Here is a 20,612-nt window from a genome sequence, read left to right as displayed (position 1 = left end):
TGCTCTCCCTAGCAGACACCTGTCTTCTAGAACCGAGACATCACCTTAAACACTTTTTTTTTAAAAAGGGGCATTTTAAACTTAAAAAGAATCACAATAATTTCTCTAATAAAACTCTGAAAAACTGCAACTGCATAAACTCATAATTACTAAAACCACAAAATTAAAATGATATGTAAAAACATTTTAAAAACCTAATAAATAATGATTTTTTAACAAACCGGGTACTGTCCTGGTGTTTTTTCTTAGAGAGGGAGCAGGAAGGGATGAACTACCCACTCTGCTGCTGCTATCTTTCTTCACGTCCCCCACATATTCTTGCAGAGGGGAAAAATGGAGAGAAAGGAAGAAAAACTCAAAGAGTTAACTTTAATAAATGCAGTTCTTTCTCTCAATATTTCGTTGTTCGCGGATAGAGGGAAAAGGGCACAATTTTACAAAAACAGGCAATGTTACAAAAAGTTTCTCAGGGCCAGGTGGTAACAACGGTGATCATTGCAACTTATCAACTTTTAATTACAGTGATGAATTTCGAACTACATTCCATTTAGTTAGCGATTTTTTTGCTATTTTGTCTCTCTTTGAAGCTGTATGAGCCACCTGTTTCTGTTCAACTGTTTCTGTAATTGCTGATATTTTGTCCAGCATGTCCTTGGAGCTTCTGCACTGCCTCTGCCCTGGGGATGCCTTTGTTCTCTGCGCACACTTCAGTGCTCACCCCATGTCCCCCTGGTTCGGCTAGAAACCAATCTAAATTTGGCTTCTCCCAGGGTAGTAAAGTTGGAACTTAGATAAGACTGTAGTGTTAAAAGTGTCTCCAAAGGTGGAGCAAATAGTTCAGGATGTATCACATCCTGCCATTGCTCAATGGATTCTGTTCGTTGTTTCATTGTTTGCTGTGAAGTTTCGTTCTCCTTATTTTCTTCTCTCTGACTCTCCCCTCCCTCTCTCCAAGGGTGGCATAGACAGGAATGCTTGCCCAGCAGTGGGAGGTAAAGGCTGCTGGCTGAGAATTGTGGGGCTCGCAGTCTGAGCATATCTCGCTTTCCTGTCCTTTAAGGTACTAATTACAATCTGCCAAGTTGGACCGAGAGACAGAGTGTCTTTGCTTTTCCCTGTAATTGCTCTCCTATGTCTTTCCATTCTTCCGCTGCAAAAGACAGCAGTGGGACCCAGAGGTGCCCGTGCCTATTACCTCTAGCCTATGGAATGAACTTTCCAAGGTCCATATCCTGGACTGCTTTGCTTCGTTTAATGATAATGTTTGTGCTGCAGCAGTTTATGCTGCCGCAAACCCATCCATTCTTTGCGGCCATGGGCGGGCAGAGGGTCGTGACCCCTCCTCACCTCTTCCACCCTCGGTCACCCCCAGCAGCCCACATCCGCGTCCTGCCATGCACTGACTCGCCTACCTGGTACCAATCCGTGTCCGCATCTTCCTGCGCACGGATCTGCTCCACCGGCCCTGGCCTGCGTCCGCGTCTCTCCAAGCACGGACCTGCCAAATCCCTCTGCCCGCTGGGGGTCCCTGATCAGAGCGCCAGATATTGAGAAACTGCTCAGACTATTCACTGAGTCTTCACAGAAGTATAGCGAACGTCATCTTTTTCTATCTTTTGCACACTTTTATAGGGTCCGACCAGGTCTGCGGGCTTAGCAAGTTACTATTGGCTAATACATATTGTTTTACATTTTTTCTCTTGTACACAAGGCTATTGTTTTTCTTTCATTCTCACTGCTTCAGGAGAGTTTCAAGGACACTGCTTTTAATATCATCACTTATACCAAAGGCTGGCTTGTGCAGACAGGCTTTTACTAAAATATTATGCTTTTACTCTGTTAAAATGTTTTACTACACAGTGATGCAGAGTTGTTTACCCTTCAGTGAAAAATGTGCTCTTGTGCAGATTAACAAACAACCCTGCAGCAACTGCTGTCTTTTACTTTGTGATAATTTTAAGTGGTGGAGTGTTGCCATTGTATCCCCATTGCCAAATGTTCCTATCTTGTCTTGTGTCTGATATCCCTGTGCAGGGAAATATCTGTGCAGGACAATTTGCTCACAAATTTTCTTTATTAACAAGTGGAAGATTTTAGCCTTTCAGCTGAAAAGTGGTGGTGTTAATTCCTTTTCTCAAAGAGAGTAGACTTAAAACCATAGAATGGTTTGCGTTGAAGGGACTTTAAAGATCTTATATTCCCAGGCCCCCTGCCACAGGCAGGGATGCCTTCCATTAGACGAGGTTGCTTAGAGCTCCATCCAATCTGGCCTTGAATGATGGAGGATAACTTATATTTTGAATTTGTAACATACATTGTTGAAATACACTGCATTATTGAAATGAACAGTTTTTTCATATATAGATACAAGGAAAAAAGAGAGTATTTTTATAATTAATTACATCACAATAAGAAGATGACATGGTAGGATTTTTTTTTATTTTGTGTTTTGATTCCATTTTAGTTTTATTATGTGAGTCACAGCTTTAAGAATTTGGAAAAATACAAATTTTAGACATTCTGTCATACTTGCACTCTTTGAACTTGTAAGTTGATATGCACTACTTAATTGTATAAAGTACAAATAGGAGAAAGAGTTAGGTACTCACTCAGAAAGATATCTGTAGTCATGCCTTAAACACAGTACCTACTCTTGTAGGTAACTTTTATTAGTCATCTTGGGTGCATTCAATTACCCATTGATAAGGAATACTTATAAAAAGAAATAGGAAATGTTTTAAAGGATGACCGCGTTGTGTAGCTTTCCTGCTTTGTTTCCTTGGAAATTCATTAAAATGTTAAAAATCAATCATAAGAAAGCTACTTTCCCTCCACCACTGAACACAGTATTAATTTAGTTTGTTCTGGACAAAGACCCAGCCTAAAAAAAAAAACAAAAAAAAAGTAAAAGAAAAAACTAAAAAGGAATAGAAAGACATTCATTCAATTTAATTCATTCCTAATGTTTAATACTCTGTTAATGTGTGTGAAAATTGGTAATAGAGTAATTTAAAATAAGTACAAAAGCATCTGAAATTTTGCTTAGATGAAAGGGGATACTGAAAAGAAAAATTTTACAAAATTTATCCTTTTGGAAAATTAAAGTAGCATTGAGAAGACAAATGCTACTCTAAGTTTAACAATTGCTATAAAGGAACACTAAGTATTTTTTAAACTATGCGGAAATTAAATCATTTATCTTTTTTCAAAGTAAATTCATATTCAGAAGTATGCCCCCTAGTAAATCTACTGAATATTTTTTTTTAATGCTTCCATGCTCACTGTGGAGGAAAGGGATTTTCTACACCTATGGATGACTAATTGCAACAGTTAACTCAAGGTGAAGTGTGAGGAGGAGAGGAATAGATAGATTAAATAAATTAATTTTTTTAACAAATTAATGCATCTTCATGTGTATGTATTCAGCAGGGAGACCTAAAGAAGCTCAGGGATGAAGCAACTGAAATGCTGCTGCCACCTCTCATGTGGAGTCTGTCACCCAGAGTTGTGCTGAGTAGCTCAGGGCAAGAGGGAGGCAACAGTGATACCGATTTCTGCAGAGCTCCAAAGGAGACCGGAGAACTACTGACTTAGAAACCCAGTGTCTGGGCATATTAGTGGAAGTAGAATGTAAGATTTGGGTGAGGGTGATGGATGAAATAAAAGTCAAGACAGCTTCTGTATAGGAAAAAAATAATTCTCTGAAGGTTTCAAATCTTGTGGGTGAGAATAACCTACTTCAGCAGGCTGCCTGGATTTCTGGAAGACAAGATCCCTCACAAAAGGGTCTTGAAGAAACTAAGCAGGCATGGGACAGGACAAATGTCCTTACATGATCAAAGATTTAAAATTTTATTACTCATCCCCACTGAGAATTTTTTTTTAAATGTTGGGTTTTTTAAAAATCACTCATGTCCTGAGGCAGCTGGGTGCAGTGGTCAGGTGCTGTGACTTTCCTAGGAAAGCGTCCCAACAAGAGGACGTCCTGGAAGCCCAGGAACGTCTGCAGCCACTTCTGCAATTCCAGCTCTGAGCCCTGAGAAGGGCTGTTAAGTGAGAATGCAGGTCTTTGGGCGACACAGAAGAAAGAGACGGATCTTTCACATTAGATCTCTCAGGAAATTTTGAATCAGCTCTTCCCTCCAAGAAATCCCAGAATGAATAGCTAGCAATTCAGAGAAAACAGAGGTTTATATCCCTGAGGGCCTGGGGCAGGGCAAAGGGGAAGAACCAATGAGATACCTAGAATCTACGTGGGCTGCAAACAAGCCGGGATGTGACTTCTTTTGCCCACCACAGCTGCGGAGGCCACCAGCCAGGGTTTCTCCCCGAGGGGGAGGGTTGCAAGATGAAGTCTAAGGTTGTCTCTCCAGGGGAGAGTGGCCATGCAGCTGGTTGACTTACTGCCCTCCACAATGATCCTTCAGTTTTGTTTCACAATCAGAGTATTTTTAAGTAGCTTTCTGCATTGCTTTGAAATCTAAACATTTCAGTGGAAATTCTTTATCAACAATAAAATATTTACAAGTCCCAAAAACAATAAGCAAGTTCTGCAATGACCCAAATGGAATATATAGGATGGCCCTGATTCATCAGAGCACATCCATGTATTGACCACATGTTCTGTGGTTTCTTGGCAGGACTCAGTATTTGCATGTTGCTAAGCTGTTCTGGATGTGGTAGTGCCAGTGCTGCTAAAGACAGCTATGAGGCTCCGTGGGGAGGAAACTATTTTGAGGCGCATCTTGGACTCAGGATTGAAAATAAATTAGCTCCCTTTTGCTTATTAATAAAAATAGTGTGCTAACAAAAATGGAAAAGAATAAAGTAAGTGGCTGAAAGCATATAGCAGTCTCTTATTTTACTACTTTCTTCAAAATTATATAATGTAAATGGTGGGAACCACTCAATGCCAGTTTAAAAAGGATGTACATAATCTGTAACTGTTGCTAATATACAGAAAGAGTTTTTAAGCAGTAAAAAAAATTCACCAAGAGGACTGGAGCAGGAACTAAATATGAAAATAAAGGTCTTGTTACACTAAAGATGATTTTTGTTCTTTCTTCCTTTCTATGAATTATGTAGCTTAAACAGTTGGTATTATGTGCCTGTGTATGCTGAGGTTTCAGTGGTGAATAATTATGATACTGTGAATTACATTATAAAATGTTATCAGTTAGTATATATTACCTTCTAGTTTTTTTTTAATTTTATATCTTTGAGCAGCAACACAATGCTAATTGTCAACATATTTTTCTGATGTTTCCATGTTTAAAAATGCAGCGTATCAAAATGAATCAGATTACATAAAGGCATGGAGCATATTGGTGTCATATGCTGGAAATAACCAAAACCAGTGTTGGGTAAATAAGTCACAATACTCCCAAATTTCTAAAAAGTTTGGAAGCTATTTAAGTGCACTAATCATAGAATAGATTTCATTAATCCATAGCATATCTGCCATTACAAATAATGCTGCCAGAATCAATCAGCTGCAGCTATGGTATGATTTTTAGAGTATGCATCTTCACACATACAAATGTGCAGGCATCAGTGTGTAAAGCAGGAGTCCAAAACAATAGACACAAAACATGGAATTGGTAAGAATTAGACCTGTTTTAAATTCTTCAACACGAGACCAAGAATGCGGACCTAATCCCTCAAGGAGACATCCCTAAGCCCTCAAGGGATGTTTGCTATGTTAAAGGACATTTACCAAATGTCTCCACTGGATTGCACATCCCATGATAGAGAAAGAGGGAGCAGAGCAGCCTTTGTGCAGGACCCTGGGGATGAGGGAATTCACCTGGAGCATTGCAGAAGCAAGAAATCTAGTACTTGCTTCAGTGATTTTTAAATAGTTTCATTTTGGAGCTGATTCGTTTCACCTGAAAAGGCTGCTTGGTCTCTACCTCCAAAATAACCTCATGCTCACTGATGAGCATTTATCTGTGGGGATAGGAAGAGGGTTGAAGTTTCATTTTGGCAGAGTTTTGATGAAGGGTTGCACAAAGAGAACACTGTTTAGCCTGTGGATATCTTGTTAAATCTTGAAAACCTCTGGAGCTGACTGGACACTGCACCACTGGACACTGTGACTTTGTATGGAGCCTGTGTTGGTGGCCGCAGGTTGCAGGGGTCTGAGTTGGTGAGCTGGAGGAGTGGTCATTGTGAATCACTTCATGTCTGCCTAAGCTGCCTCCAGCCTACCGTGGGGCATATGAAACAGTCATGGGAAAAGCCTACTTTTCCCATGTGCAAAATCTTAGCCATTGGACATTAAAAAGTTATCTAACCAGGAACCAAAGGTGTGCTTGCCCAAACACAGTTCAAAAGGAAAACAGGCAGCTTAGCTTCTGGAGGTTGGAGACAAGCTGATCTGTATAGAGTACTCTCTCCACCCAAATAAGGTACCATCACCCCTGAGGGGTTTTGGCACAGGGACAATCCATGCTGGAGTGGGGACACACCAGAGGGCACTGCAGGTCATCAGTGTTTGAAGCCGGATCAGAGACATGGAGGAAAAGGGCAGCAGAAACCTTTAATCATAGAACAGCAGAAGTGGTTAAGCAAAAAGTGACAGAAACTTTCACACATACTGTCTCAGCTTCCTACCCTACCTCAGCACAGGAGGTTTTTTGATGGACATAGTATAATGCACAGCAAAAATAGGGAAAACTGAGACCAGGAAGTACAGATAGGTGGTTGTGTAAGTGTATTAGTGTTTTTGGGTTTTGTTTGTTTTGATTTGTTTGTTTGGGTTTTTTATTCAAAACTGCAATCAGCAGTGAGAGGTTTGTTTTAGTTTACAGTAAATTAATTCTATAAAATTACCTGATTACAGACTGTTTTGCTCAAAATAGAGTTCCAGGTACATAAAGGTGCCTCCTTCCAGCCTGGAGCTAACGACCTGGTGGTTCTTTGTACAGAATCATAAACAGCACCCTCTTCTGGACATTTTGTACTTATCTGGCTTCCTCCTGCAAATGTAACTTTTCTCAGTTGCATTTTTAGGATTCCAATTTTCTCAATGTCTTCCACCCACAGACTTAGTGTCCCAGGAAGACAGGATTTTCCTGGGTGACAAGGCCACACTTGAAGGTCTGGTAGTTACCATTCCTGTCATTCTGTGATTAAGTTTGAGTTCCTGTCTGCAAACTTACATGTGTAAGTACCTCTGGAACACACCATAGAAAGCGCTTCCAAATTTGTACATGTAAAACAGTAGCATGGAAAATATTCAGAAAATAAAATATGTAGGATAAAATTCAGAAAATGTTTAGAAAATAAAACCAGGCTAATTTTGAAACCTTTAACCCTTGCTATGATTTATATTAAATTTTGTTTTGTGATTAGGCCTAGTAATGAGTGTTAATTACTAGTTTAGCATATGTCTGCCATAAAGTTGTTGCTTTTTTCCCCTGATCTGATTCCTCAAAATAAAATTGGTTTCCAAAACTGTTATATTAGTTTTTTTGCAGGGGGAACAAAGTTTTTCATTGAAAACTTTCTATCTTTAGTAGCTGGTGAATATAATCATTAAAGAGCAATTGGGAGATATCTACAAGGAACTTTGTAAGGAGACAAAAGGTCTGCTTTATTAATGTAGTAACAGCATAGACCCTCCAGATATATGCCTGTTCTTTGACTTCTTCCTAGTGTGTCAGCCTTTTCTGTCTTCAAGCCTAGGAAATGAGCTGTTGAATAAATAGTGGTGCTCAGAAAAGAGGTGTTAAAATATACAGCTTGCAGCATTAAAATTTGTCATCACTGTTTCACAAGAAGTAGGACAGCTCCTTACTGTAGTTTCACTTCTCATTAACTTATGGGTGAAATAAACTCTTACTTCTACTTGAATAAACTTTCCTCTTTATTTAAACTGGCTAATGTATTGGCCAAAACTATGTTTAGCTACTTCTACTTTTGATTAATCTAATACAGAGATTGACTGTTTTGATTAATTTCTGTGGCTGTGGCCCTGCTTCTCACTGCTCAGTCTGACCCACTTTTAAGTGTTTATGAGCTCCTGAAAAGTGCAGCTAGGTGCCTGATTCTTGATTTTAATCTTTATTCTGTGTGGTGAGTAACATTTAATCATTCAAATATATGCTATCTGAAGACTATCCTATAAAATATTAGCAAATCACCAGTGAAATACAGAAAGAAATCCATTCTTGCATATTTACTTGGCAGCCTGTAAGCAGATGGCTAAAACACTGGAGGCAATGTCAAAGGTAAAAACTGTCAGTTTCATGATATCTAGAAGGCTGTGGAGGAGTGGTGCTGTCAATGTGCTTCTGACATGATCTTCTAACTTAAATGCAGTGCTGTGCTTTAGAAATGCTTTTGGTTTTGCTTCGGATTTGATGCTTTTAACTACAAGGTTCGGCTCTAAACTCAGCAGAAGAACAGGAAATTTTGGACTTTGAAAAAAGTGCTGCATAGATACCTTTCAAGGCGTACTTTTGAATATCTTCCCTGACATGTCTCATAGTTGGTTTGGAAGAAGGAAAATATGTAAAAAAGGAGATTAGTTTGGTTTTATTTACTTCTATTGAAAACATAACTAAAATCTTCTCATCAAAATGTGAAGTGAGTTGTACCAGAGTTAGAGAGTTTATTATTTAAAAGAATGGTATTGAGCAATTGCCAGCATTGTAATTCTTCACCATTATTAATGACTGATATAGTAATAAATACGTCATGCTCTTCAGACTGATTCTTTGCAAAATGCTGCTTCTGTCTGTTCATCAGTTCTTGAAATATATAAAACTTAAAGGAAGATTTAACAGGATCAGACAGAAATAAACCTTGAAATCTGTCAGTTAATCAAGCAGCTCTGTCTGCTTGGTGCATCTATTGTCATGCTGTTTGGTGACTCGTCACTTGAACAGCTGCAGGATAGGCATGCTTTCACTTTGTTCACTACACCTTTTCTGAAGGTGTAGTGAACATAATTTGCAAAATTAGTCATAAATAAGCTGCATATGCAAACTGTAACTGTGCATAAACATTAAGCATTCCCTAGGTTCCATGAAAGAATTTGTCTTTGCCAAATACATGGTGAGCCTGTAAATTTAAATGAGCTTTCAGTCCCCTACACTGAAACAGTGGTGGTGCTTTTGCATAGCTTTAGTATTTTTTGGATGTGGAAGTGACTGGTGAGATGACAGACCTACTCTGCAGCAAATGAACTGGACACACTGAGGGTTCACAATGCTGCATATTTAGCCTGCAAACTCTTGCCTTAAATTGACAGCCTGCATTGGATTTACTGCTTTTGTGAAGTGAGCAAGTCATGCCACTGATGTTTGGCAATTGCAAAATTATTTGAAGACAACTGTCCCCTTTCTGGAGGCATGGCTGGATCATGGCAGTGGAAGAGATAGGACCCACTTGCTTCCATGCAAGAAGTTGTTTTATTGATTACATGGGCTCAGTATATATAGCTTTACAACTGTAGATAAAAATAAGACTAACCATAACATTTATGTTTCCTAGTGACTTTGCTTCATCATAGCTTTGTACAGACCAACACAGGCACATACAGGATTATATGATTTCTCATAAACTAAGCATACCTAGCATATTGTACCAGGCATAGTGTTATCTTTCGCTTCCCTCTTCAGAGTTCTGCTTTCTACTACCAAGGCTTATGGCCTATCAGACTTACCGCCATCCACTTCTGTTACGAGTTTAGCAGTCTTCTCACTTCTGCTCTCTAACAATATTACCACAACTGAAGGGAATAAAACCTGTTCCCCAGGCAGAGACTTCCAGGCGGAAGTGTGGGAGCAGATACCTGTCTGGCACTTATCTGAGCCTCACCCTGGCCCTGGCCCAGTCCCAGCACCTGGGTGGACACAGCTCATTACTATCTGATCTCTTGACCTCAGCATCCATCTTAGCCTGAAAACTGTCGGCCTGCACCCGAGGCTCCTGGACAACTACAGCTTGCCTTCTGCAGAATAATTTCATGAAGGCATTTGCATTTCATGCCTGGGGAACTAGTGAGGAATGAGAGGATGGTACTTTCATTCCCCTTGTGTGTGTGTTGATATTGTAGCTCCTGGCATTGCTACACTTGAAATTTCATCAAAAGAGTCATAAAAACAAAAAGCCTTTTGGTGCTATGCTTGGGGGAAAACTCATTTTCCAAGGGGAAAAAAAAAATCGAAAAGGAATGCTGTTAGCAGTATGAGGGATGGGTGCATTTAGGAGAGCAGATGAGAGTTCATAATTCAGCCATCTGGAAAGATGTTATCTGTGTCATAAAGCCTGTACTAGCCACAAGTAAAAGCAAAAGCAGCAATTAGATATATTAAAAAAAGTTCAAAATTAAAAAAGATGTAGGAGATTTCTAGATGTCACAAAAAATCCTTGATCTTTGTCTGGTTTTCTCAAGGCAAATAAAAGTGTTTTGGAAGTATTCCAGGAATAAAGCCAATAATAACCAAGGAAGGGGCTGCCAATAAATAGAAAAAGTATAAGCAATCAGTATGAAATAAAAGGTGCTGCTGTAATAGGATTGTATTTGAAAAGAAATAGAGTGATATACTCAACAATTTGGTAGGAAATCAAGTAATATGAAAATGTTTTTTAGTATTTAATGGGTACATATTTGGTTTAAGTAACTTTCCATAATCAAAAGATTTCAGTGAGATACATGATGTTGTGATGCTCAGCATAAAAGTACTGACAGTTCCCATCAAAAGAGCACAGTCTAATGGATTTTGAATGGGACAACTGGAAGTTATCAGTGGAGATGTTCAATGAACTGTGTGTGTCATGTGTGAACATGTGTGTCATGTTCTGCAAGAATCACATCTCATTGTTTATGCTATTATGTCCTTTTTATTAATGATCTAAGCGATATGTGAAGACATTCATAGACAATAATTTTTGCAGAAAATGTAAATACTGGTCTGATAATAAATACCATAATATTGAATACTTTATGAACAATATCAATCAAGAGAGTTTTTAATAATTTTCTGAAGAGACATAATTCTAAAAGAGTATGTGCCATAGCTAGGTTGTTGTAAGGCTGCAACTTGGTACAATATTTTGGAGAAAATAGGAGATATGGAACAGCAGACAGGGAACACTGGGGATGTTACAACAGAAGGTTGTGCAGAGTAAGTCATGGACATACTGAGGGAAATAAATGTATGTATGTCTTTGTTTACTGGAGAAAAATATTAGGACTTTTGTTAAAAAACCCTTAAAATGCTTGAAGGCTGTTGAGGGTTTTGAGAAGAGAGTACAGAAAATACTTAGAAGGTGATTTTTACACTGAAGTCTGCTTACCTGATCAAAAAGATAGTTATCTGTGTTTACAGGAATAAGAGTAGGGACATTAATCTTGAGCTGAGAAGGATATAACAGGGCCAAGGCATCAAAGTAAGAAATACAGGACAATTTTTTAACAGTTTTTAACAGTTCAGCTGATTACCCACTCGAAGTTGATGAATTCTCCATCTCTTGATGTCTCTGTAGACAAGATTGAATACCTTTCTTGTTGTGTATAAGTAAAATCAATTTATTTGCTTCAGCATAAGTAATGAGGTTGATGGAGGTTATTAGCATAGGCTGTATTTAAGGATAGCATGTAATTTTTAGGAATCTTCTCACCTCTCAGTTAAGAGCCCAAGTAAGCTTTAAAAAAAAAAACAATTTACAACTCTTTATTCTTGTAGGTGTATTTTAGAGAATGATAATATGGTCTCGGTTAACAGTATGGTAATTTGACAAATACCTCTGGATCACAATCTCTATCAGCTTCTTGACTTGTTTGATCATTTTGTGATCAGAAATCAGAAAATTCATTTCCTGTAGGTTATTTCTATATACACTTAGAGGGCAGCTGAAACTTTGATCTTATTTGTGTCTATTTCTAAATTTTGCAGTGAAGCAGGATGCATGCATAGGCTAATTGTGTCTTGAGCTCTTGCTGCTGACTTACTGACCTGGTTTGTCAAACTCACTAAATAGATGATTAGATATATGCCACAGGAATCTGAAAACAAGATCCAACCCACAGAAAAACAGAATTCAATATTCAGTGCCCTAAATGACATTGAAAGGGACAAAAACAACCCTATATGGGATTATAGGGACAAAAATATTCCTATAGTCCTTTACTGATCTACAAATATATAGTTTTTCTTCAGACTTCTTGAATATCAGAAAAAGCTTAACAACAGAGAGGGATATTTCCTCCAGTGAGACCAAAATCTGGACCTGCAGTTCCCTCCCTAGACAACAGAGAGAGAGAGAGAGCATTGCTACCTTAGAATTTCAGTATTAGATTCTGTGAATTGCCTTGAAGTACAGTTTCTCTCTGTTGGTGGTTTGGTGTCCTCCTTTTAGTTCTGGCTCACCACTGGAATTTTTATCCATTAGTTGCAGGGAAAACCTAACTGCAGGTACTTGGTGGGTGCTTGAGAAAACACAGAGTTCGTCTGGGCCCAGGGTGGGAAGGGGGAAGGAAAAGGGGAGGACGGGGACAGTTTGGTGGGCTTCTTCAGCTTCAGAGAAGAGCTCTTTGGGCGCGCAGAGCTGTTGCAGTGGGGAGAAGGGAATTTCACCATTGGTGGCCTCGCACCCCCTGTCCTGCCGGGACGTGTGGCAGTGCCAGCCACCGCCGCGGAGCTGCTGATCCACCTCAGCCACCGGCCCAGGATCTCAGCTCATCCCTGCTGTTCCAGCTGAGTGTTCCTCAGAGTCCTGCAGGAGCACTGGGACTGCCCGCCCGAGGGTGTTTGTGGAGCAAAGCCTCTCCTCCATCCCTTCCCGTCTCGGCTGAGAAGGCCGTCACGGGTTCCCTGGTTCTATTTTGTTGCTAACGCTGTAGTTATTGTTGTTTGTTTGCCTTGTTATACATACTAGTAAAGAACTGTTATTCCTATCCCCAGATCTCTGCCTAAGAGCCCTTGATTTCAGAATTATTATAATTCAGAGGGGGGGGGGTCTACATTTTCATTCCAGGGGAGGCTCCTGCCCTCCCTAGCAGACTCCTGTCTTCCAAAACCAAGACACTCTCCATTGACAGCAAGGCACAAAGTTGATTTTAATACAGTGAGTCCTATCAGACAACATTTGTTTCTCTTTAGTGACATTCTGTAACTGGTATTAGTCAAGAGATCAGACTAGATGGAAAAATATTTCGCCTTTAAATCTATAAATTCTTACATTTATGCTCAGTAAAGAGTTGATAGTGGTGAATGAGTGAATCAGTATTGGTAGTTTGCATAACAAAACAGGAATGACCAAATAAATGAAGCATTACTGCCTCAGGCCAAGAAGAGGTTAATTTGTGAAACATGTACTCTTAAGAATAACCCATACCTAGTATTTCAGGATATTTTGCTTGTTTGCTGCAGAACAACAGCATAATATTTTGCGAGATACTCAAGCACAGCAGCTACCTTGCAGAAAACAACACAGTGCTATGTTCTTTAACTGAACTATGCCAACTTATTCTAGCTAAGAAAGCAACCAGAGCTTATCAAGCTTCAGAGGAGTGATGTGTAACTGAGAATCACTGCTAAAGTCATCTGTATGATTCAGGGAAAATTCTGACAGAGATAAGCTTGGATATGGGAGATTGAGAGAATAGGACTTCCAATAACAGTTCAACATGTACCACAGAAAATCTTCAGCTGAAGAACCCAGGGAGGAGGCTTACTTGCTAACCTAGTGGGGTCCAGGTGGAGAAGAGAGAAGTACTTAACCCTCTAGTATTGAAAGGCAATTTAATGTTGTATTCAGTATAGAGAGTGGACTCCATCTTTTAGCCTTAGGACTTAAAAGGTATTAGCTGGAAATTACTTGAATGCTTGAGAGGAAAGCATAGTCCCAGGGAACGTGAGCAATCAGGAAATAGTCTTGTGTGTATAAATTCCCCGTATAAGCTGTTACAGTCATGTTGTTAATATTCTAGGGAAGGACATACGTGAGGAGATTTTCATTATTGTCTTAGCACAGCAGTTTCTCTTTCACCAGAAGCAGGTATTCTTATTTTCAGTCTGAAGACTTTTAAATGGTACCTCTTGACCTGCATTCAGAATTATTTCAGCTTTTTTCTTGCAGACTGTAGCTCTGAGAGTGGCTTCTCTGTCTACTACAAATAAGGAAGAATCAGTGTCCTGTGTCTCAGTTCCACTAGTTTTTGATGTGTGGGTTTTCTATCTTTTTGACAGAATAGTACAGAATGGAATGTATTGCCAAACATAAAGCCAGCATAGGCAGCAGTCTTGATTTGTGGTGCTCCTTGCATTGTTCTAGTCTGCAGGTATTTCAGTGCAAAACGTCGTTTTGATCCTTCCACTATGGTCTTTTGAGCCAACAGTGATGATAAAACAGGAAGGAAAAGGTGCTCTTATGTGCTTTGTATTTCTTAGGATCTTTAGCTGACCAGCCCAGCCACAGTGTTCATAAGCAGTTGAGAATTACCTTCTGTCACAGCTGTCTTTTAGTGAAAGAAATGAAAATTAACAATCTGCATTATCACACAAGTGATAACGTCAGGACTGAAGAGTGAATGCTTGCAGCCTGCAGAATGGAGAGGGTGGCTGAAAGCTGTATGTGCAGCTGGATATGGCCAAATGTTCTACAGTGTGCTTCACCAATTGCAGTTCTCTAAGGCAACCTCTGGTTCCAACCTTCTTTTTTGGACAGTGGAAATGGAAGAAGGAAAGCATTCTTTGGAGGGAACTCTGGTGCAAGTGAACAGCTTCATCAGGATGTCTAAGCAGAATGGAATAGTGGGCTGAGGCTGAAGAGAAAATGAAGGGGAAATATTCCATCTCTCCTGATGTCCCCTAAAAAATAAGGGAATTCTGTTTTCCTCTTCCTCATATACTTTATGCAGCTCCCTATGAAAACTTTTTCTCTTGGTTTTTTTCTTGCTTCCTTGAAAACGTTTGTTGCTTTTTGGCCTTTTACCAGTCTTTCTGAGTTTCAAAATTGTAAGCAGTAACCTGGACATTGAGCATCTGCATCACTGTGTGTGTGGAATCATAACAGTCATAGGAAGATAGTGAACTAGCTTGTATTTACTATCCATTGTATAAAAGGAGTATAGTGATGTAAAATTTCAGCTCAGAGCACTCGTCTCACTCTCACCTTCATTAACCATGTAATTATAGTTCTTAACACCTCTGAAAAATCCTGTACTGTTAGATAAAGAGCAACCTGGAAGAGTAAGTTTTCATTTTGGAAAAAAACCTGATTTGTTGTACAGACATTTACAAGTTAGCAAAATACTTCCACCAAGGAGCAGTGGAAGAGAAATATTGCCAATGACATGAGCAATGAAAAATAGACTGGTCTCTTGGATGTGAACTTGTTAAAATGCCTAAACATACTAAATTAATCTTGCATTTAATAAATTTATAAGTTCAATATTAATTAGCTGCAAATCAAGATGCTTTGACTGAAATAAAAGTTTTTTGCCAAATATTTGCAGGATCAGTTTCTCGGGGCTGCATATAATTGAATGCTCTGCTTACAAGTGCACAAATGCTATGAGGAATGTGAATTTTTTTATACTTGACAGAGATAGATAGCCAAGATTGCTGCAAATATTAGATGAGTCTATTGCTCTGTTATTGCCATGCACTACTCAAGGTCATCAGACCTGAACAGGAATAATTATCGCAGGCAGAGGATTGGATTAATGGCAACACTTCTTCTGGTACCTTCTTGAACAGATCTGCAAATTCTGCAAAGATACACTTGTGAACCAAAGAGAGTGCATCCTTCTGAGTAACACCTGAGGATCATGCACATTTTGAGGTCATCATCTTTTCTGGAGTAGCTGTTTCTCTCTCTGGCTCTGCCACAGGCTTTTTCAGATGCCTTCCCCCTCTTCACTGCTTCAGGCTATTGTTTTTTATTCTTAGCCAGAAGGAGTCTCTCCTGTCTGGCTATGAGAAAATGGGAAACTCTTGTTCAGTTTCAAGATATGGAATATGATAAAGCAATAAGGATTTTATTATGTTTCTTGCAGAGTTCTTGTTGATCTGTTTTCCAGAGAAGTAGGAAATCATTCTAAAGCTGTCACGGGTAAAATGGAGAAAATGAAAGTGTCAGAGAGCTTTAAAAGATGAAAACCATCATATCAAATGAAGAAAAAGACTCTAATACCAACTTATGAGAAAAAATACGTAGGGTTTAGGGTTTTTTAATATTCAATATGCTTTTAGGTTAATTAAAAATATATAAAATTGTCAAATGCCATATTGAAGGACAGAGTACCTATCAAAATGCTCTGCAAAAGTTCAACATTTTCAGTATGTTCTGTGTTGATATTTTGTTTTCAATCTAGCTGCTAAAATTATGGCAAAGCATTTAAAATACATGAAAAAAAAAAAATAAAAAATGTATCTTATTCCTGCTTGAATCTTATTCCTGCATTTCCCTGAAAGTCCTCTGGACGGGTCTTGTGACTCTTGTTTCATTTGCTGCATCCTATTCAGATATTGAATAGATTCCTGTAGATAACTTCAGCAAATGTTAAGCTTAGCTTAAACTTTTTCTAATATACAGTAAACCTTGAAGAAGGCAGGTATTACCTAGAAATGTGTGTATATCTCTGTCATACTCTTCAAGGAACTGATTAACTTTGGAGCTCCTACCAGGCCTGAGTGCAAGACTCATCAAAATATTCCATAGTATTGACAATATGGTGTGCCTTGCACAGTATTGATGCCATACTAACTTTATTCTACTTGAAGAAACTGTGGACATTTCATTTTAAATTTTAGGAGCGTCTTCTACTTTCTTTACTGCCTGCTCACATTGCCATGGAAATGAAAGCAGAGATCATTCAGAGGTTACAAGGTCCAAAGGCAGGCCAGCTGGAAAACTCCAACAACTTCCACAATTTGTATGTCAAAAGGCACACTAATGTAAGGTATTGTACTGTAATAAAATGTATCAACAACATTCAGGAAAAAAAAATTGAAATAAAGGGTCTAGGGAGGAATTAAGAAAATATTTTTTTAAAATATGCTTTTCAGCAATTTAATATGTAGAATCCCTTAATTTGATCAAAAGTTGACAATGCTGCACTCCAGAAGAGCCACAAAGGTATTAATACAATAGAATTGTTGAGAAAAAGGCACACAATAATAGGCTTTTTTTCATAATGTCTTCATTTTTCAGGCTGAAATACCAAATTCTGATTCCATGTATACTAGTCAAAATTGAAATTTGTGTCAGTGGTAAGATACTAATTTTGCAATTTTCTTAATTGGAACAATTTCTCAGGATTTGTATCTTGTAAACAGAGGTTACTGTACCACATACATATTTTACACAGTATCTGAGATAAAATATTCTGCTGATAGAGCTAATTATTTAATAATTAAAAATTTCTAGTAGCTGGAAAAGTAAATCACTTTCATTTCAAACATTCTTTCTTCTTTACAAGATTTTTTCCCTGTTTTTTTTTTTTTTTGTTGTTGTTGGGTTTTTTGTTGGTTTGGTTTGGTTTGGTTTTTTGTTTGTTTTTTTTTAATTGAAGAAGTTAGTTTGAATTATATTAAAAAATGATTTATTAAAAATCCTACAACAGTAGGAAGCTTTTGAGGAAGCTCATATTCTTTTGTGAGCACAAATACTCTTTGAAACTATCATATTGCTGTTATATTGCTAATTTGTTACTTGGGAAAATATTTCTATTTTTTCAATACTGTATACCTGAGAAGGTAATACCTGTAAGAATAAATATAGGCATATATTACCTATAAATATAACACCCATAAAGGTAAATATAAGTTTACCTATAAATGTAATTATATTTATTGCTCTACTTTTAGTAGTGGCTGTTTTGGGTGGGGGCATATCCCTGTGAAGTCCAGGGCGCTTGCTTTCAGATTTTGCTGTTGGTTGATGGATCTGAGTCTTGCAGAAGGAAGCTGTGAGCAAGATTCTGTTCATTTCTGTTGCAGTATCTTGTACGCTGATATCGTAGGATTCACTCGCCTGGCCAGTGACTGCTCACCAGGGGAGCTGGTGCACATGTTAAATGAGCTGTTTGGCAAGTTTGATCAAATTGCAAAGGTGGGTTGCTATGGGCTGCTGCTGTTTGTTTGAGTAAGAAAGTACTCTTTAAAATGGTTTTTTTTTCCTCTTAGAGTCTTTCTGCAGCATTTCTGCAACTTTGGCAGGAGGACTGGATTTGAAACCTGTGAAGAAAATTATTTGGCTCTGGTTTGAGTGCAACAGTGCATTTCTGCCAGAGACACAGTCTCTGAAACCCAAGATAACACTCTAATAGGAGCAACAGAGACAACTCATGGCGCCCAATAAATGTTAATAGCAGATGAACAGTTCTTTAAATAGATTTTTTGCAATAACAAGGATGAAGAAACTCAATATAGGAAAGTGTTAGTCAGTTTTCTGGTCTCAGAAGAAGCATTTATGAGACTAAAGGAGAAGAGAGACAATATTGATCAAATCAATTTTAATTACTGACCACAGCCTCTTTATTACTCAAGAAAAGAATCAAATACAATCAGAATTTTTTTTCTGCTTTTTTAGGTGTCACTTTTATAAAAATGAAATCAAACTTCATATGTGGAGGTAAAATCAGAAACCTCAGAACAGATAAAAATTTCCTGTGTTTTTATTTGTTGAAAAACTATTGTCCAGTATTTTAAAAATTAAATTAAATTAAAATTAAATTTCAGTTTTTAAAAAAAAAAATCTTTATATGGCCTTAGAGTATAAAATACAGAAATACTGTTATGATTGGAAGTATTCCACAGTACATCTTCAAAGATGTAAATGTGGAAGACTATGTCTTTTGATTATATTTCAAACAAAAAGGCTTTATTTAGATTGAGGACATGCTAGTTTAACTCAGCTCTTTATTCTTAGGTGTGAACATGTTTTGCAGTGAAATTACTTCCTGCTTTTGCTCATTAAGGACCGTAACTGGTGGAGTGATCACCCATACAAAACTCTCAGCATTTTTGTTGTAGCAAGCCATTCTCTATTGAGAATGGCTTTAGTAGAATGACTTTGTAATGTCATTTAAGTCAGTCTTTGTAACAGTAACCCTTGATTTATGTATTTCAAATTGAAAGTGCTCAATTTGCTCACTGCTTTTTTTTCTCCAGGAAAATGAATGTATGAGAATTAAGATCTTAGGTGACTGCTATTACTGTGTTTCTGGACTTCCTATATCTCTTCAAAATCATGCCAAGAATTGTGTGAAAATGGGACTGGACATGTGTGAAGCCATTAAGTAAGTACCAAACTTTTTAAAAAAAACTTTAAAACCCATTTCCTTTCACTAAAATTATAGTATATCTAGGTGAGTTACACTTGGTAAAAGTGTGTATCATGGGGCCGTCTGGATATTTGGGAAGCTCTGCGTGATTTATTTTTTTCTAACAAGCTGGACTTTGATTTTAAAACCTGTAATGCTCTTCTGTAAGTTAAAGTTCCAATTTATGTTTTTGTCTAGATCACATTAACCACTGTCCATGTAGCAAAGTAAGAAATTGGCCCATCCTTGTGATGTGTAGTATGCATCTCATCATGATACCATACATAATTACATTGAACTGTGTTGATCTTAATGATTAAAGTAACCATACGAAATTTTTCCTCTAATACTTAAATGGTACCCTCATATGTGTGTAACTGTAGTCACAAAAGGGTCTTGGCTTTTAGTTATCTCGTCTTCTAATCCAGTCCAGGGTAAGTAATCTACAGGTGGGATGACTAAAGAAAATGTGGTTCTTTTCCCATTTATGTGTTTATGGGAAAGGTGTAGTACTTTTGGAAACTAGTATTTTGATCTCCTTGCCTTAGCAATCTTTTTGTAAAACTAACCTCAGTACAGGAATCAGGTTGCTGCATTCTCTAAAATGTTGTTTCTTCATCCAAAAATGGTTGTACTTTAGATAGTGTCAAAGAAATCAATTTTTTAAATGGTACTTGGGAGTATTTCTCCTTGCCAAGTAGGATTAAAGTCTACAGATTTGGTTCAGTTGCTTTCACTGAATGCTTTCTCTTTTTCACTTAGATATTATGTACCAGAACAGTGTCACAATTAAGCCAATTGCTTTTTTAGCATACTAGGAAGTAAAGCCACCATCCCTTCTGTAGAGCAGTTGGTAAAAGGGTGTCAGTCCCAAAGTTCTGGCCCCCTTTGTTACTTGGCTTAAAAATGTTGGGATTTTTTCCCCAGTCTTTGAGTGAAAATGAGAGCTTTCTGGTTTGCATTTCAAAACATCTGTGTGTTGTGTGAGATACGTGAGTTAAAAGTATTTGTATAGAGTTTCTGATCAACCTGTTGCTTTGTTACTTAAGAGAAAAGAGTATAGGATGTTACAAGGTGGTGGAAAAACAACACTAGACTTGAGCCATAAAGAGCCCTTTGCAAAGAACTGAAGTATGTCACACATCATAATGCAATGATTTACTTAAGCTCAGAGAGCAATCTGTCAGTTCCTCACCCTTCAGAACTTCCCATTTTTTATGAAATAACTTTCTGTTCGGGCTGCTATCAAGTATGTTCGTTGTTCATGCTGTACAATCAAGTTCTTGGTAAGACCAGCCTTTTAGACTAGAAAATTATATGTTAGTTG

General features: G+C 38.0%; 1 protein-coding gene across 6 annotated transcripts in view; it reads left to right on the top strand.

Moving 5' to 3' along the window:
- The window catches only part of ADCY2 (adenylate cyclase 2), a 276,092-nt gene that overhangs the window by 186,531 nt on the left and 68,949 nt on the right, over positions 1 to 20,612 (top strand). For all 6 annotated transcript variants that reach the window (XM_015617679.3, XM_033512153.1, XM_015617680.3 and 3 more), the window contains 3 exons: positions 16,773 to 16,921; positions 17,961 to 18,072; positions 19,134 to 19,261. In XM_015617679.3, the coding sequence (XP_015473165.1) occupies positions 16,773 to 16,921; positions 17,961 to 18,072; positions 19,134 to 19,261 (389 nt within the window). The remainder of the gene's footprint in view (positions 1 to 16,772; positions 16,922 to 17,960; positions 18,073 to 19,133; positions 19,262 to 20,612) is intronic.

This window comes from Parus major, chromosome 2 (genome assembly GCF_001522545.3).
Source record: "Parus major isolate Abel chromosome 2, Parus_major1.1, whole genome shotgun sequence".
In the NCBI taxonomy this organism is placed as follows: domain Eukaryota; kingdom Metazoa; phylum Chordata; class Aves; order Passeriformes; family Paridae; genus Parus; species Parus major.
The sequence above is the reverse complement of the archived record's forward strand: the minus strand, read 5'-3'. Positions and strand labels throughout refer to the sequence as shown.